Below are 23,904 nucleotides of genomic sequence, written 5' to 3'. Positions count from 1 at the left end.
TTGAATTCCTACTTGGAAATTAAATTCTTTTCTTGCATGCATTTTATTAAAAACAAGGAGTAAATTCTCTTCATGCATCATGTTATTGTTCTTTTCCATTCTGCAGGTTTCAAACCTTTGGGGCTCCTAGTCCTCATAGACCGGCTGAAGACATTGCCTTGTCTGTAGCTCGATTTTTTCAGAAAGGTGGCAGTGTACATAATTATTACATGGTAATTGAGTTGATCTTCTTTCTCATGAATTTTATGTTTTGCTATCTCTAAGCATAGGCCTTACTCACCTGAAAGGGTACCTCAAAGGGAGAGAGTATTGTCTCAGATGTATAAGGAGTCATATGGTTCACTAATTAAGCAATGTGGAATATTTAACACACACACCTTACGCCCAGAACCAAAGAGTGTGAAGCATATATCCATGGCTGACCCAACATTAGAATACAAGGCCCTTATGCCATGTCAAGGAACCAATTGACCTAAAAGTTTAAGCTGATGGATAATGCTCAAGAATAACTTTTAAATATTTATCTATGGTAATTGCTAGGATTTTAATCCTTGACCAATTGGTTTAAGAGGCTCTCTCATACCATGTAAACATAGGCGTAACTCCCTTAAAAGGTACCTCAAGGGGAGATGATTGCTTTATATATATATATATATATATACGGCTCAATAATAAGCATTGTGTGATATTTAACACTATCTTTTCACTTTTGTACGTGTTATTTGATCATTGCTCAATGTTTTGTGTTTATGTCATTATATAATTGTTATTATTGGCTTTCCTTTAGTATCATGGTGGAACAAATTTTGGTCGCACTTCAGGTGGACCATTCATCACAACAAGTTATGACTATGAGGCACCAATTGATGAATATGGTGAGTAGTTAATAATTGATTTTTTTTTTATAATTTCAACTATTTTCTGTTTACTTTCTAAATCTATAACAAGGTATATGAATTCATTTAGAGTCAAGACACGGTGCGCTAAATGTTAATTGATGAATGTAATGAGTGCTCAATGATATTATGAATCACTAACATATAAATTGAGAATATGTCTAACAAAGTTGTGCAGATGATTGATTTGATGAGTCTTATGTGGTTGACAGGGCTAGCGCGGCTTCCAAAATGGTCACACCTTAGGGAACTCCATAGGGCTATAAAGTTGTGTGAGAATACGTTGCTGAATGGTGATCCTATTTATTTGTCTTTGGGTCCTTCTCAAGAGGTGACATTTACATTGAAACTGCTAAGCTTTTTTACTTTTTTTTTTCTTCCTTATTTTGGCAAGTTTTTCATTCCTGTTAGAAGTAGTTAAATGTTTCAATTTGTTGATGTAGTTTTTCATTGCTGCATTTCATGCATACGTAGCCACATAAACGAAATAAGATAAATAAATTTGTTCAATGTGATTTATCTTGTGTACTTAAAAGATTATGTCAGGGACAACTATGTACAGATTGAAAATAAAAATAAGATGAGATTTGGGAGTATGGAGAAGAAACTGCGAATCTAGCTTGATGGACTGGTACTTCTGTTAACATGGAGATACTAATGTTGAAGCATCTCCCGGTCAAATTACAAAACTAGCAAAGGATTTATCTTTTTCATTATGACAATTAATGAATAATGAGAATGCATTTTAATAAAACAGCATTGAACATGATATAATTATACAATAATGAGATGAAGCAGATAATATGGTGCTGTTGTGTGAATGTTGGCCCCTAAATTTTTGTTTGATGGAATTATAGGCATGAATGCTATTTGTTTTTCTTGTTTTTTCCTTATAAAATTATGATAGACTTATGACGGAATGATACCAATAAGGTCTGATTTGTTATTGGTGTCCGCTACTAAACCTAAAAAAATGTGTCATTTGGATGTGGACTAACTAAACTGAAGCTAAAATCATTTGATCTCTTTGATGGAGATGAAAAGATTTGTGTCAAGAGTTGTACTTGTTGTACTCATAGTTTGCAATTCCAAATCCTGTTATATTTATTTGAACATGCCTAAAACAAATAGGCATCTTGATATTGTTTATTGATGATCATTTATTGTAGGCCGATGTCTTTGCTGATGCATCAGGAGCATGTGTTGCCTTTATTTCTAACATGGATGAAAAGAACGATAAAATTGTTGAGTTTCGGAACAATTCGTATCACCTGCCTGCTTGGTCAGTAAGCATTCTGCCAGACTGCAAGAATGTAGTATTCAACACTGCAAAGGTATGTATCCACATTATGTCATCATTCTGATAAACATCATCTTATTCATTCTATTGCTAGATAAGGAAAATCATCTTATTCAGTCTATTGCTAGATAAGGAAAAAATAATTTTTTTACTTTCCTTTTAATGAAATGATTTTCCAATTAAATTTCAAACTTCAAGTCAAAATGGGAAAATATTAAAGCTGCATATTAGTGGGTAATTGATGGAAAATAATGAAACAAAAGTATGCCTTCAAAAGACAGTTCTATTTCAAGAAATATTTCTATTGCATGAAGAGGACATAGTCACTAGTATAAGGTGTCTTTGCTGCCCCATATAATGTAGAAATTCCATGTTGACCACAAGATAGTTATATCATCTCAGAACCACTCAACCCAAAAGCTTAAGCTGATAGGTGAAGGCTCCAAGAATGGTTCTATTATTTTTTAGCACACCCGTGCACGTGAATACTTTTTGGGCTTTGTCATGGAAATAGTTGAACCAACAACTTAAGCTGATAGTTACGGTCCAATTCATATTAATATCTGACAACCCACACGTGAATGCCCATTGGTCTTGAAGCGTGTACAATACAGGCCATCTTACCATGTGTTGAAATTAACTCAACAAATGGGGTTTCCGGGATTCGAATTTTGATCACGTGGTCTAAGAGGCTATGATACCATGTCATGGAAATTGAACCAAAAGTTTAAGCTGATAGTTAAGACCCAATTCATATTAATATCTGATAGGCTTGAAGCATGTACAGTCATAGATCTATCTATTCTGTGTTAAAATCTTAATTATAAAGGGGTCGCTAAGATTTGAACTTTAGACCTTTTAGGTAAAGAACCACTCAAGCAGAAGCTTAAGTTGATGGGCAAAATCCCTAAGAATGATTAAGTATCTTTAATAGATAACATAAACCTAAAGGCCAAAGCAAAATCTGGAGAAAAAAGAAACTAACAGAAAAAAAAAGACGTACGATTAGGTGAAAAAATGGGTGGACTTTGAGACATTGGAGGTAAAAAAAAAAGGCATGGAAATGTTTATTTTTTTTTTTTGCTTAAAAAAGGTAGGAGAGTGGACTTTTCCAAATCAAATTTTTTTATCTTGTACCTCCCCAAAGTTTGAACCTGGAACATCCACCTTTAAATATTAGCTGAAGTTCGAACCTGGAACGTGCACCTTTAAACATTAGCTGATTACTGCCTGACCAGTCCCTTGGGGCAGGCATAGAACACTTGAATATATTGGATTTTGACATTGAAAACAACTACTACTGGGTAAAGCCTGGTTTTGATGCTCAGTTTATGAGCTTAGTTGCAACTCTGGTTGTGAGTTCAATATTGGACATTCCTTCATATAAATGCAAAATTCATGTGTTTTTAGCCTTCTTCTCTTATGCCAACTTGGGTATGAATGAGTCAATGGCGCTAGATGGTTTTGTATAAGACTTGGTAGTCATTTCACATTACTATAACACACACGCACATATTTCTGATAAGCATACATGTCAGATTGTTAGGCAAGGCTGTGATATACAATGGGAAATGAATTAGGAGTTCAACTAAAAAGAAATTATAAATAAAATTTCAGCCTCAAATTTTCTGCATACTAGCCAACAATGATCCATCCGAAAAAAAGGAAAAATGAATTTGAAATGATCATCAAATTAGAACATTAATGAGGATAGGAGTCGGTTTAGTCATTAAACCGAAACCACACGAGTATATCAGTAAGGAGTTTGTACAGTCCTAGTCAAAGTGTATTTCAAGTAGTGGTTATAAATTAGACTTGTATAGTTGACGATATAAATACCTGTGTAGTTTACGTATTTGATTAAGCAATAATATGAGAATTATTATCTGCTATATGGTATGAGAGCTTTTCTAGGGTTTAATCACCAAAACCAAAAGTATGAGCACCGTTTCTTCGAATTCATTTTCTTCCCATGGCCCGATGAACTCGAATGGGACGAACTCCTCTTCTTCTGTTCTCCTAGGTTTGTTCATGCCTAATTTATCACATAGCTTGACGGTAAAGCTAGATTCTACAAATTTTGTGTTGTGGAAACTCAGATGGAGTTAACCCCGGAAGAATGTAGACTGTTTAACCATGTTGATGGAACTGCGGCGGCTCCTCCTTCTGATTGTGCTGATTTTGTTGTATGGAAACAACAAGACAAACAAGTTCACTCCGTGATTTTTCAGTCTGTGGATTAATCACTCCTCCCAACCCTGGTAGGCGCAACGTGTGCACGTGAGGCTTGGCAACACCTCCGTGATAGCTTCTCTCAAGGATCTCGGCCACAAGTTCGCTTTCTTAGACATCAGTTGATGAATCTGCACCATGCTTCCGAACCTATTCCGGTGTACATGCAAAAAGCTAAATCAATGTTTGATAGTCTGGCTGTTCTTCAACATCCGATGCAAATGGATGATTTTATTGATTGCATTCTCCCTGGTCTGGGCCCTACTTATCGCCCTTATGTTAGAGCTTTAGAGGCTCGACTTTAATCAATATCTTATGATCAAATCAGCTCTTCTATGCATCACAGCAGCGTAATTCTGCGCAGATTAATGGTGGGCAGAATCGGGGCATGCAGTTTGTTCCAGCAGACACCAATAATGTTACATGCTACAATTGCAAGAGTAAAGGCCAAATTGCCAGAAATTGTTCCTCGCCTGTCTATAATCAAGATCATCGAACCATGCAGAATCGGCAGTAGAATATGCTACTCAGCAAATCAGCTTGCTCAGTCATGGATCATGGACTCCGGTGCTACACACCATCTCACATCAAATTTGGAAAATCTAGCCATTCACACTGAGTATACTGATCCCGAGGAAGTTACAATTAGTAATGATTCTAAACTTTCTATTAGTTCGGTGGGTTTTCAATTTCCCCTTAATGGTAAAACATTAGATTTTAGGGATGTATTACATGTTCCTTCTGCAAAGCAGAACTTAATTTCCATTCGATCTTTAATAGCTTCTAACAATATTTATGTGGAATTCTTTGATGACTCTTTTGTTATTAAGGATTTGGCAACGAAGAACATACTCCTCAAGGGGTAGAGTAAAGATGGACTCTACTATCTTCCTACATCTTCTTCAGATCAATTTAGTTGCATTTATCAACGTTGCATGCACGTTTAGGCCATGCTGATGTTCCGATCGTTGAGAAATTAATAAACTCCAATATTATTGTTTCCTTGATAATAAAAGTTTCTCTTTATGTAATGCGTGTTCCATTAGCAAAAGCCATAAATTGCCATTTGTTCATTCTTCATTTGTTGCTACACAACCTCTTGAGTTAATTTGTTCGGGTCCTGCTAAAATTAAATCGTTTGATGGCTATTCGTATTATGTTCTCTTTTTTTTATCATTATACGAAATATACATGGATTTACGTGTTGAAAAAGAAATCTGAGGTATTTGATGTGTTTGTAAGTTTTCGCATGGTCATTGAGAAATATTTTGGGCTTCCTATTAAAACTTTTCAGTCTGACTGCGGTGGGCAATTTAGGGCCTGAACCAAATATTTTTCCGATAAAGGACATGTATGAGGGAGCATGCACGAGTGTACGTACTAGTGTTGGGAAGACTGAAGAGTTCCCTATTACGATTGGAGTGCATCAAGGTTCCGCACTAAGCCCATTTCTTTTTGCCATCGTTATGGATGAACTAACAAGTTCACTTCAAGATGGTATATCATGGTGCATGCTGTTTGCAGATGATATTGTGTTGGTTGATGAGACGAAAGGAGTGGAGAGGAAGTTGGAACTATGGAGACAAACTCTAGAATCTAGAGGCTTTAAGTTGAGCCGAAGTAAGACAGAATATTTGGAGTGTAAGTTTAGCGGCCATAGGAGTAGGGAGGCAGGGACAATCACCCTAGATGGGAGAGTTGTTCAGGCCTCGGATTGCTTCCGGTATTTAGGATCGATTATTCAAACGGATGGAGAAGTAGATGGAGATGTTGCTCATAGGATTAAAGCTAGTTGGTCGAAGTGGAAGAGTGCTACGGGTTTCCTTTGTGACCCCGACATGCCTAATAGATTGAAGGGAAAATTCTACCGGACGGCAATTAGACCAGCATTGTTATATGGTATGGAGTGTTGGGCAGTGAAACACTGTCACATCCATAAGATGTCGGTGGCGGAGATGCGCATGTTGAGATGGATGTGTGGTCATACGAGAAAGGATCGGGTGAGTAATGAAATAATTAGGACAAAACTAGGGGTCACATCTATTGAGAATAAAATGAGAGAAAACCGACTAAGGTGGTTTGGCCATGTGAGACGTAGAGCGCTTGATGCGCCGGTTAGGAGAACCGAAGAGTGGCAAAGGGATGTAGGGGTGAGGGGTAGGGGAATACCTAAGCAAACTTGGAGGAGGGTGATCGAGAGTGATATGAGTTTACTGGGAATTGAGGAAAATATGGTAGTGGATAGGACGGAGTGGAGGGAGCGAATTTGTGTCGCTGACACGACTTGATTTCACGGTTTTATATGATGGTTCATGTTAGCCGACCCCGAATCATTTCGGGACTAAGGCTTTGTTGTTGTTGTTGTTGAATGACATTGTTCAGCTATCATCGTGTCCTTACACCACTGAGCAAAATGGTTGTGTTGAACATAAACATAGACAAATTGTTGAAACTGGACTAGTTGTGCTTAAGCATGCTCGCCTTCCACCGTTTTTTGTCCTTTGCTTTTGACACTGTTGTTTATGTTATTAACCGCTTGCCTGCATCCACCATTGATTTTGAGATTCCATATTGTAAATAATTTGGTAATTTGCTAGACTATTCTCAACTGCGTGTATTTGGGTGTTTATGTTATCCTTGGTTTCATCCTTATGCATCACACAAATTAGCTCTTGGTCTACTAAATGTGACTTTTTGGGATATAGTAAATTTTACAAGTGGTTTCGTTGTTCAGATCCCGTGTCTTCCAAAACGTACATCTCACGTCATGTTATTTTTGTTGAGGAGGATTTTCCTTTTGATGCTCTCAATCGGTGTGCATGGAATGTCCATGACCCTACGCCACTTTTGCAAGAACCTCAGGTTACTTATCATCTAATTTTCTTTGACCAGTCAGCTTCTCCTATGACCCCAATTCCGCTCGCCAAACCAATCTCATCGTCGGACATAGCGTCAGCATCAGAATCAGTGTCTAGCGCGGGTGCATCAACGAACAAGTCCACTTCGACTGCTAACATCCTGTTGCCTACTACGTATCCCCTCCTGCCACTGTTATGCCTCTGACTGATCCGCCTGGTCGTCTGATGATCACTCGTGCAAAGGATGGGGTTTATAAGCCCCAAACCTGACGCGTCTACGTATTTGCAACCACCAAGTCTAAACATTGGAGGAAAGCTATTGCAGAGGAGTATAATGCTCTTCTCACTAACGGTACATAAAGTCTTGTTTCTTTACCACCTGGGGCAAATTTAATTGACAATGGATGGCTTTTTAAGACAAAGACAATGGCGGATGGGAAGATTGAACGATATAAAAACACGTTTGGTTGCTAAGGGGTTTCACTAGAGGCCCGACATTGATTACATTGATACCTTCAGCCCAGTTGTCAAACCTACGACTATTCGGTTAATTTTGTCTTTTGCAATTAATCATCATTGACAAGTTGTGCAACTTGATGTCTCGAATGCTTTTTTTTGCATGGTGATCTTCATGAGGATGTCTAGATGGTACAACCCTCAGGGTTTGTTGACTCTCTTTGTCCTCAATTGGTGTGTAAGTTGCACAAATCTTTGTATGGGTTGAAGCAATCGCCTCATATGTGGCATGAGAAACTTACGTCGAAACTTCTTCAGTTTGGTTTTGTTAGATCTAAAACGGATACATCGCTTTATTTCTTGATATCGGGTATGGTTCGTCTCTATTGTCTTATTTATGCCAATGACTTGCTCGTCACATGGAACATTTTGATATGATTGCACAGTTGAACTCGTTCCTAGAAATGAATTTTTCCATTCGAAATTTGGACACCTTGCATTATTTTTTGGGTTTGAGGCTACATGGGCAAAAACTTGGTTATTGCTACATGAATCCAAGTATGCTCAATCTATTTTGACTAAAGCACATATGGTAGACTGTAGGTTGATCTCTAGCCTTGCGAACTCGACTGAGCATCTCCAGGCCGATTCTACTCTACTGATTTGTTTGATGATCCGTCTATGTATCGCAACATTGCTGGTAGCTTGCAGTATTTGACCTTCACTCGCCCAGATATTTCATTTGCTGTTAATAAGTTTTCACAATTCATGCATGCATTTTGCCTTATCTGCAAGGGACAGCCTCACATGGAATTAGCTTTATTGCAAGACCCGTGTCTCACTTGCATTGCTATTCGGATGCAGATTGAGGAGGAGATCGTGACAGTCGGAAGTCGACCGGTGGTTATGCAGTGTTTTTAGGTCCGAATTTGGTGTCTTGGTCTTCTAGGAAGCAGGGTACTGTTTCCTGCTCATCTACTGAGGCAGAATATGGGGCCCTTGCTTCTGCCACATCGGAGGTTAGTTGGCTACACATGTTAATTCAGGAAATTGGGTTTCCTATCTCTCGTCAACCGATCCTTTGGTGTGATAATATTAGTGCTATTTATTTGACAGCTAATCATGTGTTCCATAATTCGACAAAGCACTTGGAGATTGATTTTAGTTTTGTTCGGGACAAGGTACGATCTAAGGCCTTGGTTGTTTGATACATTTCCACGGAGGACCAAACAGCGGACATTTGAGTCGGTTTCAGTTATTAAGAGACAAGCTGGCAGTTCGTGCCCGCCCTATTCAGCTTGAGGGGGAGTAATGAGGATAGGAGTCGGTTTGGTCATTAAACCGAAACCACATGAGTATATCGGTTAGGAGTTTGTATTGTCCTAGTCAAAGTGTATTTCCTGTATTACAGTTGTGGTTATAAATTAGACTTGTATAGTTGAGGATATAAAAACCTGTGTAGTTTATGTATTAATAATACTGAGAATTATTATCTGCTGTAAACATCAACACGTCAAAATTTGAATAAAAAATAAATCAAACATATGCATTTAATAAACCTGACCTTTATCCCATCATATTCTTTTTCTGAGGTTGTCCTTGTACTATGGCATGGAAACATTAACAGGTAAATTCTCAGACATCTGTTGTTGAAATGCTACCTGGGAACTTGCAATCATCAGAAAAAGGCTCAAAAGCTCTTAAATGGCAATTTTTTTTGGAGAAGGCTGGGATTTGGGGAAGTCCTGATTTTGCCAAAAATGTCTTAGTAGATCACATCAATACTACAAAAGATACTACTGACTACCTCTGGTATACAACAAGGTTGGTCCATCTCCATTGATAATTAATGCAATTTATTATTTGTTTGAAAATATTTCGTCTATAGTAGCATTTTTTTTTTTCTTGGGCAAATGTAATTAACTAGCAGGACAAATGAATATTTCAAGGTGCTGTTTTGTTATATCAATTTGAATTCTAGTAGTATCCTTCAATGTCAGTATTCTAGTTGGGGAAGGTGAAGAGTTCTTGAAAAAGGGAAGCGAGCCAGTTCTCCTAGTGGAGTCACAGGGTCATGCTCTCCATGCTTTTGTGAATCAGGAATTTCAAGGTTATTAGCTTGTATTCCTATATTCTTATTTTGGCCTTGATTCCATTTTTATATCAATCTAGTTCTTGTAATATGAGTAGATCAAAGGCAAATCTGCGAAGAATTTTTTACCAGTTAAATATTTTTTATTTCTTGTTTAGAGCTTGTTAATGTTGTACAACCTGATAAGTAGCCCTGGATTGGTAATGTTATTATATGAATATTTTCTATACCAATGGTTAGGCATTTTGTCCGGAGTTGTAATTCTGTTGGTCTGTAGGGGTGTAAAACTCTTTTTCTGACAAATGCATGGCAGAGAGACTTAAAAATGTTGACAGTTGAGCTATTTCACTTTAGGTCTATAGTAGATTCCTTAGCGGGTAATCTCAGTTTGTTACTGTTCAAATTTGGTCGGAATTGTCTATTTAGGATCTACTTAGGAAATATGTAGGCCGTAAGGAATTCTTTCAAAGGACACTGCAACCAATATGACTGTTTGTCAGCTATTTATTGAACAGTAAATCGAATAGGAAAATGATGGTAACAGAGTTGACGAATCAATGTTGTTATGGTCACCCAAGAGTGTAACCTTGCAGTCCTGTAAACTGTTTATTCTGAGAATGTTATATACCAGCAGCCCCATGAAATAAGTCAATTATTACTCCCTCCAGTCTCTAATAGATGTGGTTTTAGGATTATCAATTTTTTTCTTTTTTATATGACGTGTTATATTATCAATGCACGTTGAGGGTTAGTAATTAATGCAAATACTTCAAAATTAAGGCATAATATTTAATAAGAAAAGGAATTTTTGCATATAAAGTAGAGTTTTAGGAGAGAAGTATTGGAAGTAAATTAGTCATTTTAATAGTCTAATCTATATATTTATTGGTTTTGGTGAAACCTTAAACTACATCTATTGAAGATCGGAGGGAGTATTAGTTTGTGTTCTTGTACTTCGTAAATTTATCAGTTATCTTCCTATGTCCCCTGAGTTCTTTATTTTGTAATAAAACTGCCAGAGACTTTTGATAACTGTTTTAGCACATGTCACAACAAGAAGCCCCTGTGTACTATTTATGTTGAATTAAAGAAATAAAGAGGAAAGAAAGCAAGTAGTTTCAAAAGATCGAAGGGGGCTCTCTAAATGAGCCTTTGTATTTAAGTCACCGTAGGTTCAAAAAAAAAAAAAAGCAGACAAATAAAATAATTTTCAGTAAGCCATAACTAGATCGGAGGGTCAGAATAACTTTAACTAAGAATAATTGCTTTGAACTTAACACAGAGGAAGAATATTTACCATGATTTATTATATACTTTCTGCAGCATTAATTCAGTTCTTTGATGCTCTTTCACTTTGTATTCTGTTCATGACATCGCGGTCTTCAAGTTTTCTTTTCATGAATTATGTATGAACTTAGCTACAATCTTTTGTTTATATGCATGTGTTCAGGTAGCGCATCTGGAAATGGCACTCATCCACCCTTCAAATTTAAGAAATCTATACGTCTCAAGGCAGGGAAGAATGAAATTGCTCTCCTGAGTATGACTGTTGGCTTACAGGTGAGCTATTCTTCCAATTGATACTTCTTCCTTTTTCTTTTTTAAATAAAAACAAAATTATGTGAACTTGTGTTTGCTGGATCTTTCTAGTGTCATCATATTGTATGGTACAGACATGGTCAACTTCAGCTTCCTACTTATATTGCATTTGAATCCCGGTTTAAAACATTAAATATTTAGATTTTTAATCATTCCCTAGACTCGCTTTAAAAAAATTAGAGTCCCCATTTGGTTGTGCAGTTACAGGTATTAGTTTCGCCATTTCTTCACAGTCTAACAGCTCATGCTGGAAATTGAATCATCTTTTTTATTTTATTTTTTATATCTCAATTTGAAGTGAAATTTAGGGCATAAGGCACTGTACAAGATGCATTCTTTGTTTTTTTTATATGCTGCCTGGCTTCTTGAGTGCTGGTGATTCTGCAAGTTAGAATACTTGTATCAGATATAGTACTGACATGTGAATGTCTGATGGAACTTGGCAGTCATTATTTGCCACTAATTTAGATTGTTTGAAATTCATGTTTCATTTTCTTGTAACATGCATACCTATATTTAAGAAGTACTTTGATTTGGGTAAACAATTATTAATCCCTCGGTATGACAAATTATACTAGTCAATCCCTACATTTATAAAAAGACAATATAACGTCCTCTGCATTTGTGTTTGTCATACTGTAAAGTCCATCCATCGGTTTCTTTACAATTTTTCTGGTAAATTGGTGTGAATATATTAAAATGTCAAGCTTACACAAATGAAGGACTAGTGTATGTATTTACCCAAATCATTTTGTAAGCTTTTGAATGCACTTTCGTATCTCAACACAAATCTAACGACAAAATTTGCAAAGGAACCAATGGAAGAACCTGTATGGCGGAAATAATAATGGAGGACGTCATAATGTAGTTTTACAAATGCAGGGATTGATGGTTTAATTCCCAATAGTTGAAGATTAATTGTAGGATTCTTCTACCCCTATACGAGTCTGGCTATCAATAAACTAGACCTTTAACATTACTAACAACTGAGGTTTAGATGTATTTTATTTGTGAAGCAGTTCAGACTGCTTGATACATTATCTTGAACAATTATGAACTTCTGCTTAGTAGCTCTGTCCTCCTTGCTACATGTCTCCCAAAGCATACATCATTTTAACTGCCTGCATATTTTCCTTACTTTTTCTTTTCAGAATGCTGGCCCACACTATGAATGGATAGGAGCTGGACTAACAAGTGTCAAGGTTGATGGATTTAACAATGGAATCGTGGACTTGTCCAAGTCTAATTGGACTTATAAGGTAATCACATTGCCCTTATATATGTGTGTGCATGCACGTGTCTGTGATAGAATATCTGTTTAATCTTAATCATTTAAATACATATTGAACGTTTATGGAATTTGGCTCTCGAAAGCTTTGCATTTGTTCCTACTGAATCCCAATAGTTTTATTGTATTGCATTCAAGGCTTAAGCTATTATATATATTAATGTTGAGTACAGAATATTTTATCATGTTATGTTTGGTCCTTGGACTATTATGAATGGGTACCATCGAGGCTTATAAATAAATGAGTCTTTGTTTATATGCATGAAATGGTATATGTATATACACAGTAAAATGTATTTTTAATTAGAACTTCTTCAGGGGTTGGAAATATAAATCATTCTGACAGTAAAATTGGATAATCCTCTTGATTTGATTTTTCTTTTTTGAAAATCAACTTAAATCTTGTGAATAAATGTTGCATTTATTGTGATTTGAATTCACAATAGATGAATTTTGATTTTTTTCATTTCGGAAAAGGACATTCTCAAATAAATGGGATTATTTCTAGGATTATTATGATCTGACTTGTCATAATATTACATGATATTACACTAGATTGACACTTCAGATACTAATATAAGATATTACATAAGGTTACGTACTAAATTTATTTATCAAAGTGAACTGCTTATGAATACGAAAAAACTTATGATTAACTTCCAAGGCTAAAATATTTTAAAGGGTACATAATTTATTAGTCCCCACTTTTTTACGTAACATACTGTTTGGTCTCCCTACTTTGAAAAACAATTATAAGGTCCCTATCTTTTATCATCATTAACCCTTTGGTCCTTTTGTCTATTCTTTTAGATTTTTAACCAAACATACCTTAGCTTTCAGAACAGCCATGGTGCGATACAAAATGGATCTGTTACTCTGTTATTTTCTTTATGCCTGTTTATGCTGAATATAACGGTTAAAAATCTAAAAAGAAATAGACAGAAGGACCAAAAGGTTAATAGTTATAAAGATAGGGACCTTATAATGTGTTCTTCAAAATAGGGAGACTAAACAGTATGTTACGTAAAAAAGAGAGGACTAATAAAATTTTTACCCTATTTTAAAATTAAACACCATATCCCAATTTCCAGGTTCCTAATTTCTTGAAAACTGGCGTTTTCTTTTACTATATAGAGCCAGAGAGCCCTTCAGTTTTGTGGGTATTCAACTTTATTTTCGTTAAACAAAAAAGTTCCTTTGTTGCATACAATTAGTTATCGGTCAAGAATAACCAAAGGAAACTAAGAGAGTGAACTTTCAGCATATGGCCCTTACGGGGTTTAGAATCATATAAAGCTGAATTGTGAAGATAATCATAGGTAATGCTTAAAAGAGCAGAAAAACTTACTTTTTGTTTTCATCCTGCTGCTGTTAGATTGGATTGCGAGGAGAAAAGCTTGGTTTATACAGCCCTGATAAAGTGGAGAATGCCCATTGGGTTGCAACCTCAAAAGCACCAAAAAATCAACCATTGACATGGTACAAGGTATTGCTTTCTGGATGCTAAAATATTCGAAATTATTGCTCTCTGCAACAGACTTCTTGTTTCTTTTTCCAATCTTAAATGATTTTAAATTCTCAGGTTGTTGTGGATCCACCACCAGGTGATGAACCTATCGGGCTGGACATGCTTCATATGGGCAAAGGTCTAGCTTGGTTGAATGGAGAAGAAATTGGAAGATACTGGCCGAGAAAAAGCTCTATACATGAGAAGTGTGTCCAAGAATGTGACTACAGAGGCAAGTTTATGCCAGACAAGTGCAGAACTGGATGTGGAGAACCATCACAAAGATGGTAAACTGAAAACTATATTTAAGTGCTTAAATGGATTTTTAGAATTACATTGACACTTGGGCATCTGTACCAACTTTGACACGACACCATCCCCTAGATCGTGACTGACTCTGGGAATGGGTAAGCTTAGGGCGACCAAAATCCCCGTAGCAAGCCTTAATTACCATGATGTCATACATAGCATGCATTCTACTCAATTTAAATTTTAAATCCTTGGCACACATAAATAAGTTATTAATTAAATCTCAATCTAGTACCGCAGTTGGAATATGAAGTTATACATAAAACTAGAAAGAACAATACATGTAAAATACTTGTGCCACCCGGAGGAAGATGTTTGGCAGCAACTTACTCCAGTCACTTGAAAAATTAAAGAGAGTTGGACCTCCCATAGTGAAATCCACCAGCTTAGAGCTCATGAAAATATCATTAACTGTAGAAACTATTTATTCACCATGAAGAGCTTTTATTATTTCCTTTATATATTGTAGTAGTGTACTGTGTTTGCATATTCAAAGTTGAATTTCCATTTCCATATACAATACCGATTATTAGAAGCAGCAAGTGTGATGTAGTTGTTGTGTTGCCTAGGTACCATGTTCCACGGTCTTGGTTCAAGCCATCTGGAAATGTTCTGGTGATCTTTGAGGAGAAAGGTGGAGATCCAACAAAAATTAAATTCTCAAGAAGGAAAATTTCTGGTGTGTGTGCCCATGCTGCTGAGGATTATGCGGTTACTAATCTTGAACAATTCCAGAGAGCCAGTGACAAGGCCTCTGTCCATCTCAAGTGCCCAAAATATAGCCGTATATCTACGATAAAGTTTGCTAGTTTTGGATCTCCTACCGGAACATGTGGATCCTACAAACAAGGAGAATGCCATGATCCTAAATCCATTGATGTGGTTGAGAAGGTAAACTCCAAAGCTTTTTTCTTGTTGTACTTGTATTACTCTGGTTTTTGTATTAGGTACAAGCCTATTACTTCTAGGGACAAGGACCAATTTTGTTCTTAGGTTATTTGGGAAGATCAATTTCAAAACAACCCATTGTTGGGATAAATCACACCCATGGCCTCTCACACAAAAAACCCTGAACTTTGCCCTTTACTTTCTTTATGGCTCCTTTTAGTTGTTGACGACCTCAAAATAACTAATGGTAGATCTCAATATGGAAAAGTTCAAGAATCAAAATGGTTTCCATGGAACCACCGATTTCGAAGCTTTATCTCTCTAAACTAAAATATCATTCCCATCAACTTTTGTCAGTATTTACTTTGAAAATGGGTTGAGATAGGGTTCTATGACCGGTATGTCATGGAACCAATTGAACTAACAACTCATAGTTAAGGGGCAATTCATATTACTATTTGACCCATCTCCACATGCAAATGCCCACTAGGCTTGAAGCGTGCACAACACATACCCATTTTACCATGTCTTGAAATTAAATCAACAAATAAGATTGTCAGGAATCGAACCCTTGAGACTCTGATACCATATTATGGAACCAATTGATCTAATAACTTAGGCTCATAGTTAAGGCCGAATTCATATTAATATCTGACAGTATGTTGTAAATGATACAAGTAAAATTGATCTTCCCCAATGGTAAATTTGGGCTGTATCCCTATTTTCTATATAGGTTTAATGAGAATAGTTACATTGATCTTGAATTGGATTGAAATATTTCAGATGTGCTTAAATAAAAATGAGTGTGCCATAGAAGTGTCAGAAGAGAACTTCAGCCGGGGTTTCTGCCATGGCACAACCAAGAAACTTGCTGTTGAAGCAGTGTGCAGCTGAGCTTAGCATCGTAGTTTCCAGTTTCAAGTGGAACATTAAGCCTAAAACAGAAATAGGTAGAGAATGCAAGGACTTTCATTTTGTCTTTTTTCTTTTTCTTTCTTCCCCATTATGTAGCAGGAAAGACTGTTGTTATCCATTCTTAATTGAGGTATAGTTAATGTAGCAGAAAACGTAACCACTACTCAAGGGATTCATATTAATTGATGGTTACACGGCTTCACCTTTTAAAGAAAAGAAAAATTTCAAAGAAGTATGCAAACTACTCTTATAATTTCAATCTAACTCTATGTTAATTGATTTCAGGTTTGTTTGCTTCAGTTGTTGGTTAGTGTTCCTTATATTGCTATTTATGGTATCTAATCTTTAGCTTGTTTAACATTTTAGTAGCTCACTTTCAATTTTACACTTAAAAATATAGAGCATTTTCAATGGAGTCTAATGAAAAGTTTATTAGCACTCCATCCATTAACCTCTCCATTATGAGAGTTAAAGGAAAAAATTCATCACCAACAGGTTGAGGAGTATCAACCGGTTGGTTGAGAGCCAAAAAGCCTATTGATAGCCAATAAATTGCCAGCACAGCTTTTGTGCTATTGTTGGTAGTTTTTTTTTTTTTTATTATCTAAAACTAATAGAATATATTATTTGTGTTTTGTATGATTAAGTAGTTAAGAGGTTAATGCATTAGAAAGAATAGTTTAATGAAATAGAATTTATTTAAAGGATCCCACAATTATAATAATGTGTATTAAATGATTGAAAAGTTAATGCATTCATGATGCTCTTAGATGTGTCACCATTGTGTAACATATAACCTATTACTACCAATTACCCATGCCATATAAACATTTAATACTTTTGAATTTAAAATATGGAATCCATTTAAATAGAAAAAGTTCAATTTACCCGTATACCTCTCTTCTCCATTAAATAGAAAAGATCCAATTTATCCGCATACAGGGGCGGCCGTTGGAATTACTATGACTACGAGAAGTTTCGGTCCTTCTTTGTTCACGAAATTTGAGGTTGTGGTGGTTTCGGCCGTTCTTTTTTCAAAATTAGTCCAGCTCCTGTTAGACTCTCTTTAAATCCAAAATTCCAATTTTTTTTGGTCTGTTAGGCTCTCCTGGAATCTAAATTTTTTTAGCTTGTTAGGTCCTTCTTAAATCCAAATTTCTATTTTTTTTCGCTTATTGGGCCCTCCTCTAAATCCTTTTTTTCTATTGGACACAATTTTTTTACATGTTAAGAATCTTAAATACAATATAACTTAATTTTGAAAAGTTTTACATTGGTACTTAAAAATTGGTCCTTGACCACTCTGATTAAAACACGTATATATATATATATATATATATATATATATATATATATATATATATATATACATACGATAAAAATTTGAACAAGTTTAATTTAGCCCAATTTTTTGTTTTCACTTTACGAGTAAAATCGTCTCCCCCAACTGAACAATCTTGTATTCGCCACTACCTGCATACCTCTTTTCCTCTCATTCTCTCGCACTTTCTTGCTCTTTTCTTCTTCACCTTTATGGATCATTCATTTTGTCTTCCATGCAACCTCTTTCTAGTTATGCACGTGCATCTAGAGGTGATAAAATTACACATGACATGAAATTGACACGTAATTTTAATGTTTAGATTTAGCTTCGTATATAATGTGTTATTTTTAAGTTGGTACAGAATTGACATGAAATGTTTATAGGTTGGATTAAGGTTGACATGTTGACTTGAAAATAACACGAATATTTAAAATTATGATCATATTCTATCATATTTTTATATACTGATAGGCTCAAGCTCAGACACACACGCGCGCGCACACAGAGAGAGAGAAAGAGAGTTGGAGAGGGAGAGACAAAATCTCACCCCGTGGGAAGAGAAATGTTTAGCATTCATAGCTGCTCTCTTTGTAAGTGCAGATACTGTTAAGCTATGTCAGCCGCTCTTTTTTCAAAATTAGTCCAGGTCCTGTTAGACTCTCTTTAAATCCAAAATTCCAATTTTTTTTTTTTTTTTGTCTGTTAGGCTCTCCTTGAATCCAAATTTTTAATTGTTTTTAGCTTGTTAGGTCCTTCTTAAATCCAATTTTTTTTTTTTTTTTTTGCTTATTAGGCTCTCCCCTAAATCCTCTTTTTCTATTAGACACAATTTTTTTACATGTTAAGAATCTTAAATACAATATAATTTAATTTTGAAAAGTTTTACATTGGTACTTAAAAATTGGTCATTGACCACTCTGATTAAAACACGTATATATATATATATATATATATATATATATATATATATATATATATATATATATATATACGATAAAAATTTGAACAAGTTTAATTTAGCCCAATTTTTTTTTTCACTTTACGTGTAAAATCGTCTCCCCGAACGGAACAATCTTGTATTCGCCACTACTTGCATACCTCTTTTCCTCTCATTCTCTCTCACTTTCTTGCTCTTTTCTTCTTCACCTTTATGGATCATTCATTTTGTCTTCCATGCAACCTCTTTCTAGTTATGCACGTGCATCTAGAGGTGGTAAAATTACACATGACATGAAATTGACACGTAATTTTAATGCTTAGATTTAGCTTCGTATATAATGTGTTATTTTTAGGTTGGTATAGAATTGACACGAAATGTTTTTAGGTTGGATTAAGGTTGACATATTGACTTGAAAATAACACCAATATTTAAAATTATGATCATATTCTATCATATTTTTATATACTGATAGCTCCCTATTTTATAGTGTTTTTAGGATTAATTTAGTTTGTTTTAATTAGCTTTTAGTTAAGTTTCTGTATTAATTTGATAGTTTTTAGTTAAAATTAGTATTTTCCATTATTTATGGCATTATCAGTATTTTCAGGGATTTTCAGGGACTATTCGAGCATTTCCGAACCAGACCCAAGCCTATTGGAGCATTTCCAAACTATTCAGGGACCGTCAGAGCACTTTTGGGATTCATCAGGGACCATTAGAGCACTTTTCGGAAGCCCAGGGACCTAAACAGATAAAAGCCGGAGCAAAATCGCCTCAATTAGGACCTGTCTCGTCGAGACATTACCTGTCTCGTCGAGATAGGCCCTCGTCTCGTCGAGACACTCCTTGTCTCGACGAGACGAGGCGGGGAAAGGCGCACCATCGCCTTCCCCCTTACTGAAATCCGCGGATTCGGGCCCTGAAGCCCATTAAAAACACTATGTAAATGTCTTTTTCACCCTTGATGCATTAGGGTTTCCTCCCTAACTCTATAAATAGGGAGCTAATCCTAATCTTTGGGAAAATTCATACTTCTTCTTTCACAATGTAGACAATTAATTAGTTTTATCTTTTAGTTTAGTTTTATTTTCCTACTTTCTAGATTAGATTTATTTTTGCTTTTTATTTATTGAAGAACAATTGATGGGAGAAGCTGATCTTCTATTTTATAAATCGGAATCGACAAACGGGTTCTAGATTTCTCTCTTTCCCTTTTATCTTTTACTTTTATATTCAATTGAAGATGTTTTCCATTATTCCTTTACTCCATATTGCTATGATTGGTTTGTCTATGAACTGATTCTCATCCAATTTGGAATGGGGATGAAATTGATTATATGAATATGTATGATTAGGGACCTAGGGCCTTTGATTGATCAGTTTATGCATACTTAATGCCTTGAAATTGTCAGAAATAGGATTATTGCTAGAATGAGACTCGATGACGATCAACTAGCCTGCTTTGTACATATAACTGCGCCTAATGCCTATGAACCTGACAAAGATAGGATTATAGATAGATAAGAACTTGACCACGGAATTATCTATGTTGAACCTATGTAAACCTGACCTCGCTAGAGACCACTAGGAGTGCGGCCTCGTGGCTAGGCTACGGCTTTAGCCTTAGTTGCCAAAGAACCTAATGCTTTGCATGAACTAGGGTATATGCCTAATCAAGCTGTCACCCGAATGCATGTGAATAGGTTAGATAAATCTTGTACACATTTGTCTTTCTTATTAGGGCAATTACCGTCAATCACTGGTAAAACATAAATCTGAGCTCCCTAAACCCATACATAGGATTTAATCAAAGGATTCCTCATCCTAGATTGTGCCATCCATTAATTCACCTTCTACCCTGTTAATTGTTCGCTTTATTTTGTTATGTTATTGCCTTTAATTCATTTAGTTAATTATCAAAAACCCAAATCTTTGTTCAACCCTCTAAATGATTAGATCAACCTAGGTAGATTTACTAATTATAACAAATAGTCTTTGTGATTCGATCTCGTGCTTAACACAATATTACTTATTGCGATAAATTAATAAAGGCTATAAATTATAATTGTTACCTGTAAACATGATTGAAACCTCACATATTTTTAAAACCGATTTTCGCTTACAGTGTAGACAAAAAAAAAATGGTTGTAATAAAACTGCCTTGTCTAGGCAAGCATGCATCTAGCAAAGTAGCCATCTGCGCTACGAAAGACATTGAATGTCTTCTGGTTTGAACTCTAAAATAGAAAATGCAAAAAAAACACCAAACTAGAGTATAACACAAATTGGAAACAAAAACTATTTTGATGATAAATAATGTGTTGAAGAGTCGATCTGGTTATCTACAGGAGTTCCACATGTACTGGGAGCAGTCCCCTAAAGACACTCCGACGATCAAGTTAGTAATGATAATGTAGAGGGAGAAAGTCTAAGTGCCAGAGAGAGAAGAACTTACCTTTGTATGTGTTGTGTTGGGGGTACTTATAGGTTTACCCTTAGAGGTGGCTAGTAAATGACCTTGAGGCCCCTAGAGGTGGACGCTTTTGCGTCGAGGTGGGCCATTCCTCTAGGCCCGATGGGTGTTAGAAGTCGAAGATTGGGGTCGACATATCGATTACTAGGTTGAGCTTTCATTTGCTTCATCAGATGTCCCCCCTAGGTCAGAGGAGCCACTCTAGGCTTTGCTCACCATTTTAAGCTTTATTCGCCCTTCTAGGGTTTTGACACTCTAGGCACTTGTTTTTCTAACCTTTACTCATTTTTCAAAGTGTCTTTACTTTGTTTTTGTGAAAATTTCATTTTTCATTCGCCATTCAATTTTGCATAGCGTAAGTTTCCAGTCAAGGGTATAGATAGGTGGCCAACCTTATATCATATTTATTGCTTTTAGCATACATTCTACATTCGTCACTCTAGGCTTCATTCATTTTTTAAAGTATCTCTACTTTGTGAAAAATTCACTTTTCCTTTGACATTCTTTGCATTTGCCATTTTCATTTGCCTTTCTTAGCATTCGTCACATCAAGCTTTATTCTTCATTCGTCACATCAGGCTTTTTCTTCAATTGCCACATCACGACTTTTCTTCATTCGCCACATCGGGCTTTATTTTATTCATTCGTCATCCTTTGGCATTCACCACATCGGGCCTTTTCTTCATTCGCCCCGTCAGGCTTTATTTTTTCCATCTAGGCATTCTCCACATATGGCTTTATTTTTGGCATCTAAGCATTCGCCACATAGGACTTTATTTATGACATCTAGGCATTCGCCACATAGAGCTTTTGTCTCATTGGAATGACGTCTAATATATATGCCACTAAAGGCTTTTTCAGCGTGCCACTGAAGGCTTTTTCGCCATGTTGCAGTATAGGCGATTCCCTTGTACTTATGGGTAAGTACTGAAACAACTCCGCAAGTGGGGCCATATCTTTTCCATTATTAAAAGATTGTGATAAGGCACAAAATCTATATTCACTTACCATAGGGATCAATGACTTGATCCATAGAAAAGACTTCGTAGCAGAAGACTCTGTTTGCATTGGCCATGTTGGCAAATAAACCGGCGGCGCCACTGAAACACTCACATTTATTGTAATGATTATTTATAGAATTTTTAGTTCGTATTGGAATCAACTTAGGAATTCCTTCACATCGGTTCTCAACTCTAGAATGAGCTTAGTCAAAGGATAAAACCATGTAAATATTATATGTCAAAATAATCCATAATAGAACTTAGTTGTGCTTGTTTCAATAATACCACATGTAACATTCATAACCATAAAGATTACGGCTACACATAAATATCATTTTCATAATGATTTTTTAGTAATGAATAACCATATTAGTAATGGCTAAAAACAATGTCTTTTTGCATTTCAATGCACACTATTACCCAAGATAATATATGTATTTTAAACATCATAAAAATTATGACCTTCTATAGTGGGCAAGATATCTTACATAGTTATTATTTACTTGTAGCCAATATTGTGTATCTATGTACTAATAGCATTTAGATATCACTAAGAAGCTCTAAGTACATCCTAAAAACCTTGTATGATATGTAGACTTGCATAAGTCAGGTTATCTCGTCTACCAGATCCGCCACGATCCTTTTTCTTTCTAGTGAATTATTGACTGACGATTCGTTAGCTCGGTTGATATCATCAATCTCCACGAACCTCTTGCAATGTTCCACTAATTCCACCATTGTTTTTGGTTTATGAATAACCAATTTCTCCTGCGATCGTTTACACCTTGTGTTTTTTATGATGGCCTCCACCGTCATATTAACATCGACATTTGTTATGTCGGTGCACAGTTTATTAAATCGATTGATATAGGCTTTTAAGGGTTCGCCCTCTTTGTGCTTCAGATCATACAACGTTCTTCTAGACACCATATAAGGAATGCTACCTGCAAATTTCGCACAAAATTCCCTGCTTAATTGTTCCCAACTGTTTATGGATCCAATCGCCAGAGATTCGAACCACCCGTAGGCCAATCCGCTCAATGTTGTAGAGAACATTCTACAAAGGATCCCTTCATTTGCTCCATATATGTCCATCAGCTCTCTATATTTTCTCGTATGTGCTTCAGAATTTTCTTCGCTTTTATACTGCAGCAAACTTGATGATTTGAAACGTCCATCTGTTTTGAATCCCATAATATGGGCAGTGAAAGGCGAATGCCTATTAACTTGATGGGCGTATCGTTCTTCGTTCTGGTTCTGCTTTCGTGATTCGTCTCGTGCCTCTACCGCCGCAGTGAACCGGTTTGGAGAAAGAGATTCCTCATTCCGAGCTTGATTGGCGTTTTCTCGTGTTCCAGGCAAACATCTATGACGAGATCTCGACCGTTCTCGTGGCCCAGAATTGTTTGGAACTATATTGACTGGTATAGCATTAGTGGCGTCTCCCTGGGGTTGTTGTTCTGCAAATACCCTTTTAGCCTGCTCTGTTACATCGTTTCCATTGAGGATGTTACGTGCTCGTTCGGCTGATTCGTTGCCCAACTCTCGTCGGACTGATTCCACCATTTGGTCAAAAAATGACTTTGGAGACCACTCGTGTGAAGGTTGAACTGCACCGTCGAGATGTGGCATGATTTGCTCAATGGGAATGACGTTGTTGTCATCGTTAGCAGGGGTACTTCCTATGTTTACCGTAGTGGAGATATTCCCAGTAGGATTGTTTGAAGACATGTTTGAATGTTCGTTGTGTAACTCTATTACTATTAGGATTCCATGATCAACGCCCCAATTGATATCACGTAGATTTATCAACACCATATAGCGTC

At 36.1% G+C, this 23,904-nt stretch overlaps 1 protein-coding gene across 1 annotated transcript in view; it reads left to right on the top strand.

Annotated features, from left to right (window-relative positions):
• Window positions 1–16,624, top strand: part of LOC136229377 (beta-galactosidase 10) — a 33,721-nt gene extending 17,097 nt beyond the window's left edge. The window contains exons 8-19 of the mRNA XM_066018123.1: window positions 107–212; window positions 788–875; window positions 1,109–1,227; window positions 2,066–2,230; window positions 9,370–9,566; window positions 9,743–9,852; window positions 11,285–11,394; window positions 12,585–12,692; window positions 14,097–14,207; window positions 14,304–14,515; window positions 15,107–15,428; window positions 16,209–16,624. Of these exons, the coding sequence (XP_065874195.1) occupies window positions 107–212; window positions 788–875; window positions 1,109–1,227; window positions 2,066–2,230; window positions 9,370–9,566; window positions 9,743–9,852; window positions 11,285–11,394; window positions 12,585–12,692; window positions 14,097–14,207; window positions 14,304–14,515; window positions 15,107–15,428; window positions 16,209–16,319 (1,759 nt within the window). The 3' untranslated portion in view covers window positions 16,320–16,624. The remainder of the gene's footprint in view (window positions 1–106; window positions 213–787; window positions 876–1,108; window positions 1,228–2,065; window positions 2,231–9,369; window positions 9,567–9,742; window positions 9,853–11,284; window positions 11,395–12,584; window positions 12,693–14,096; window positions 14,208–14,303; window positions 14,516–15,106; window positions 15,429–16,208) is intronic.
• The last annotated feature ends 7,280 nt before the right edge of the window (window positions 16,625–23,904 follow it).

This window comes from Euphorbia lathyris, chromosome 5, assembly GCF_963576675.1.
Source record: "Euphorbia lathyris chromosome 5, ddEupLath1.1, whole genome shotgun sequence".
Taxonomy (NCBI): Eukaryota; Viridiplantae; Streptophyta; class Magnoliopsida; order Malpighiales; family Euphorbiaceae; genus Euphorbia; species Euphorbia lathyris.
The sequence above is the reverse complement of the archived record's forward strand: the minus strand, read 5'-3'. Positions and strand labels throughout refer to the sequence as shown.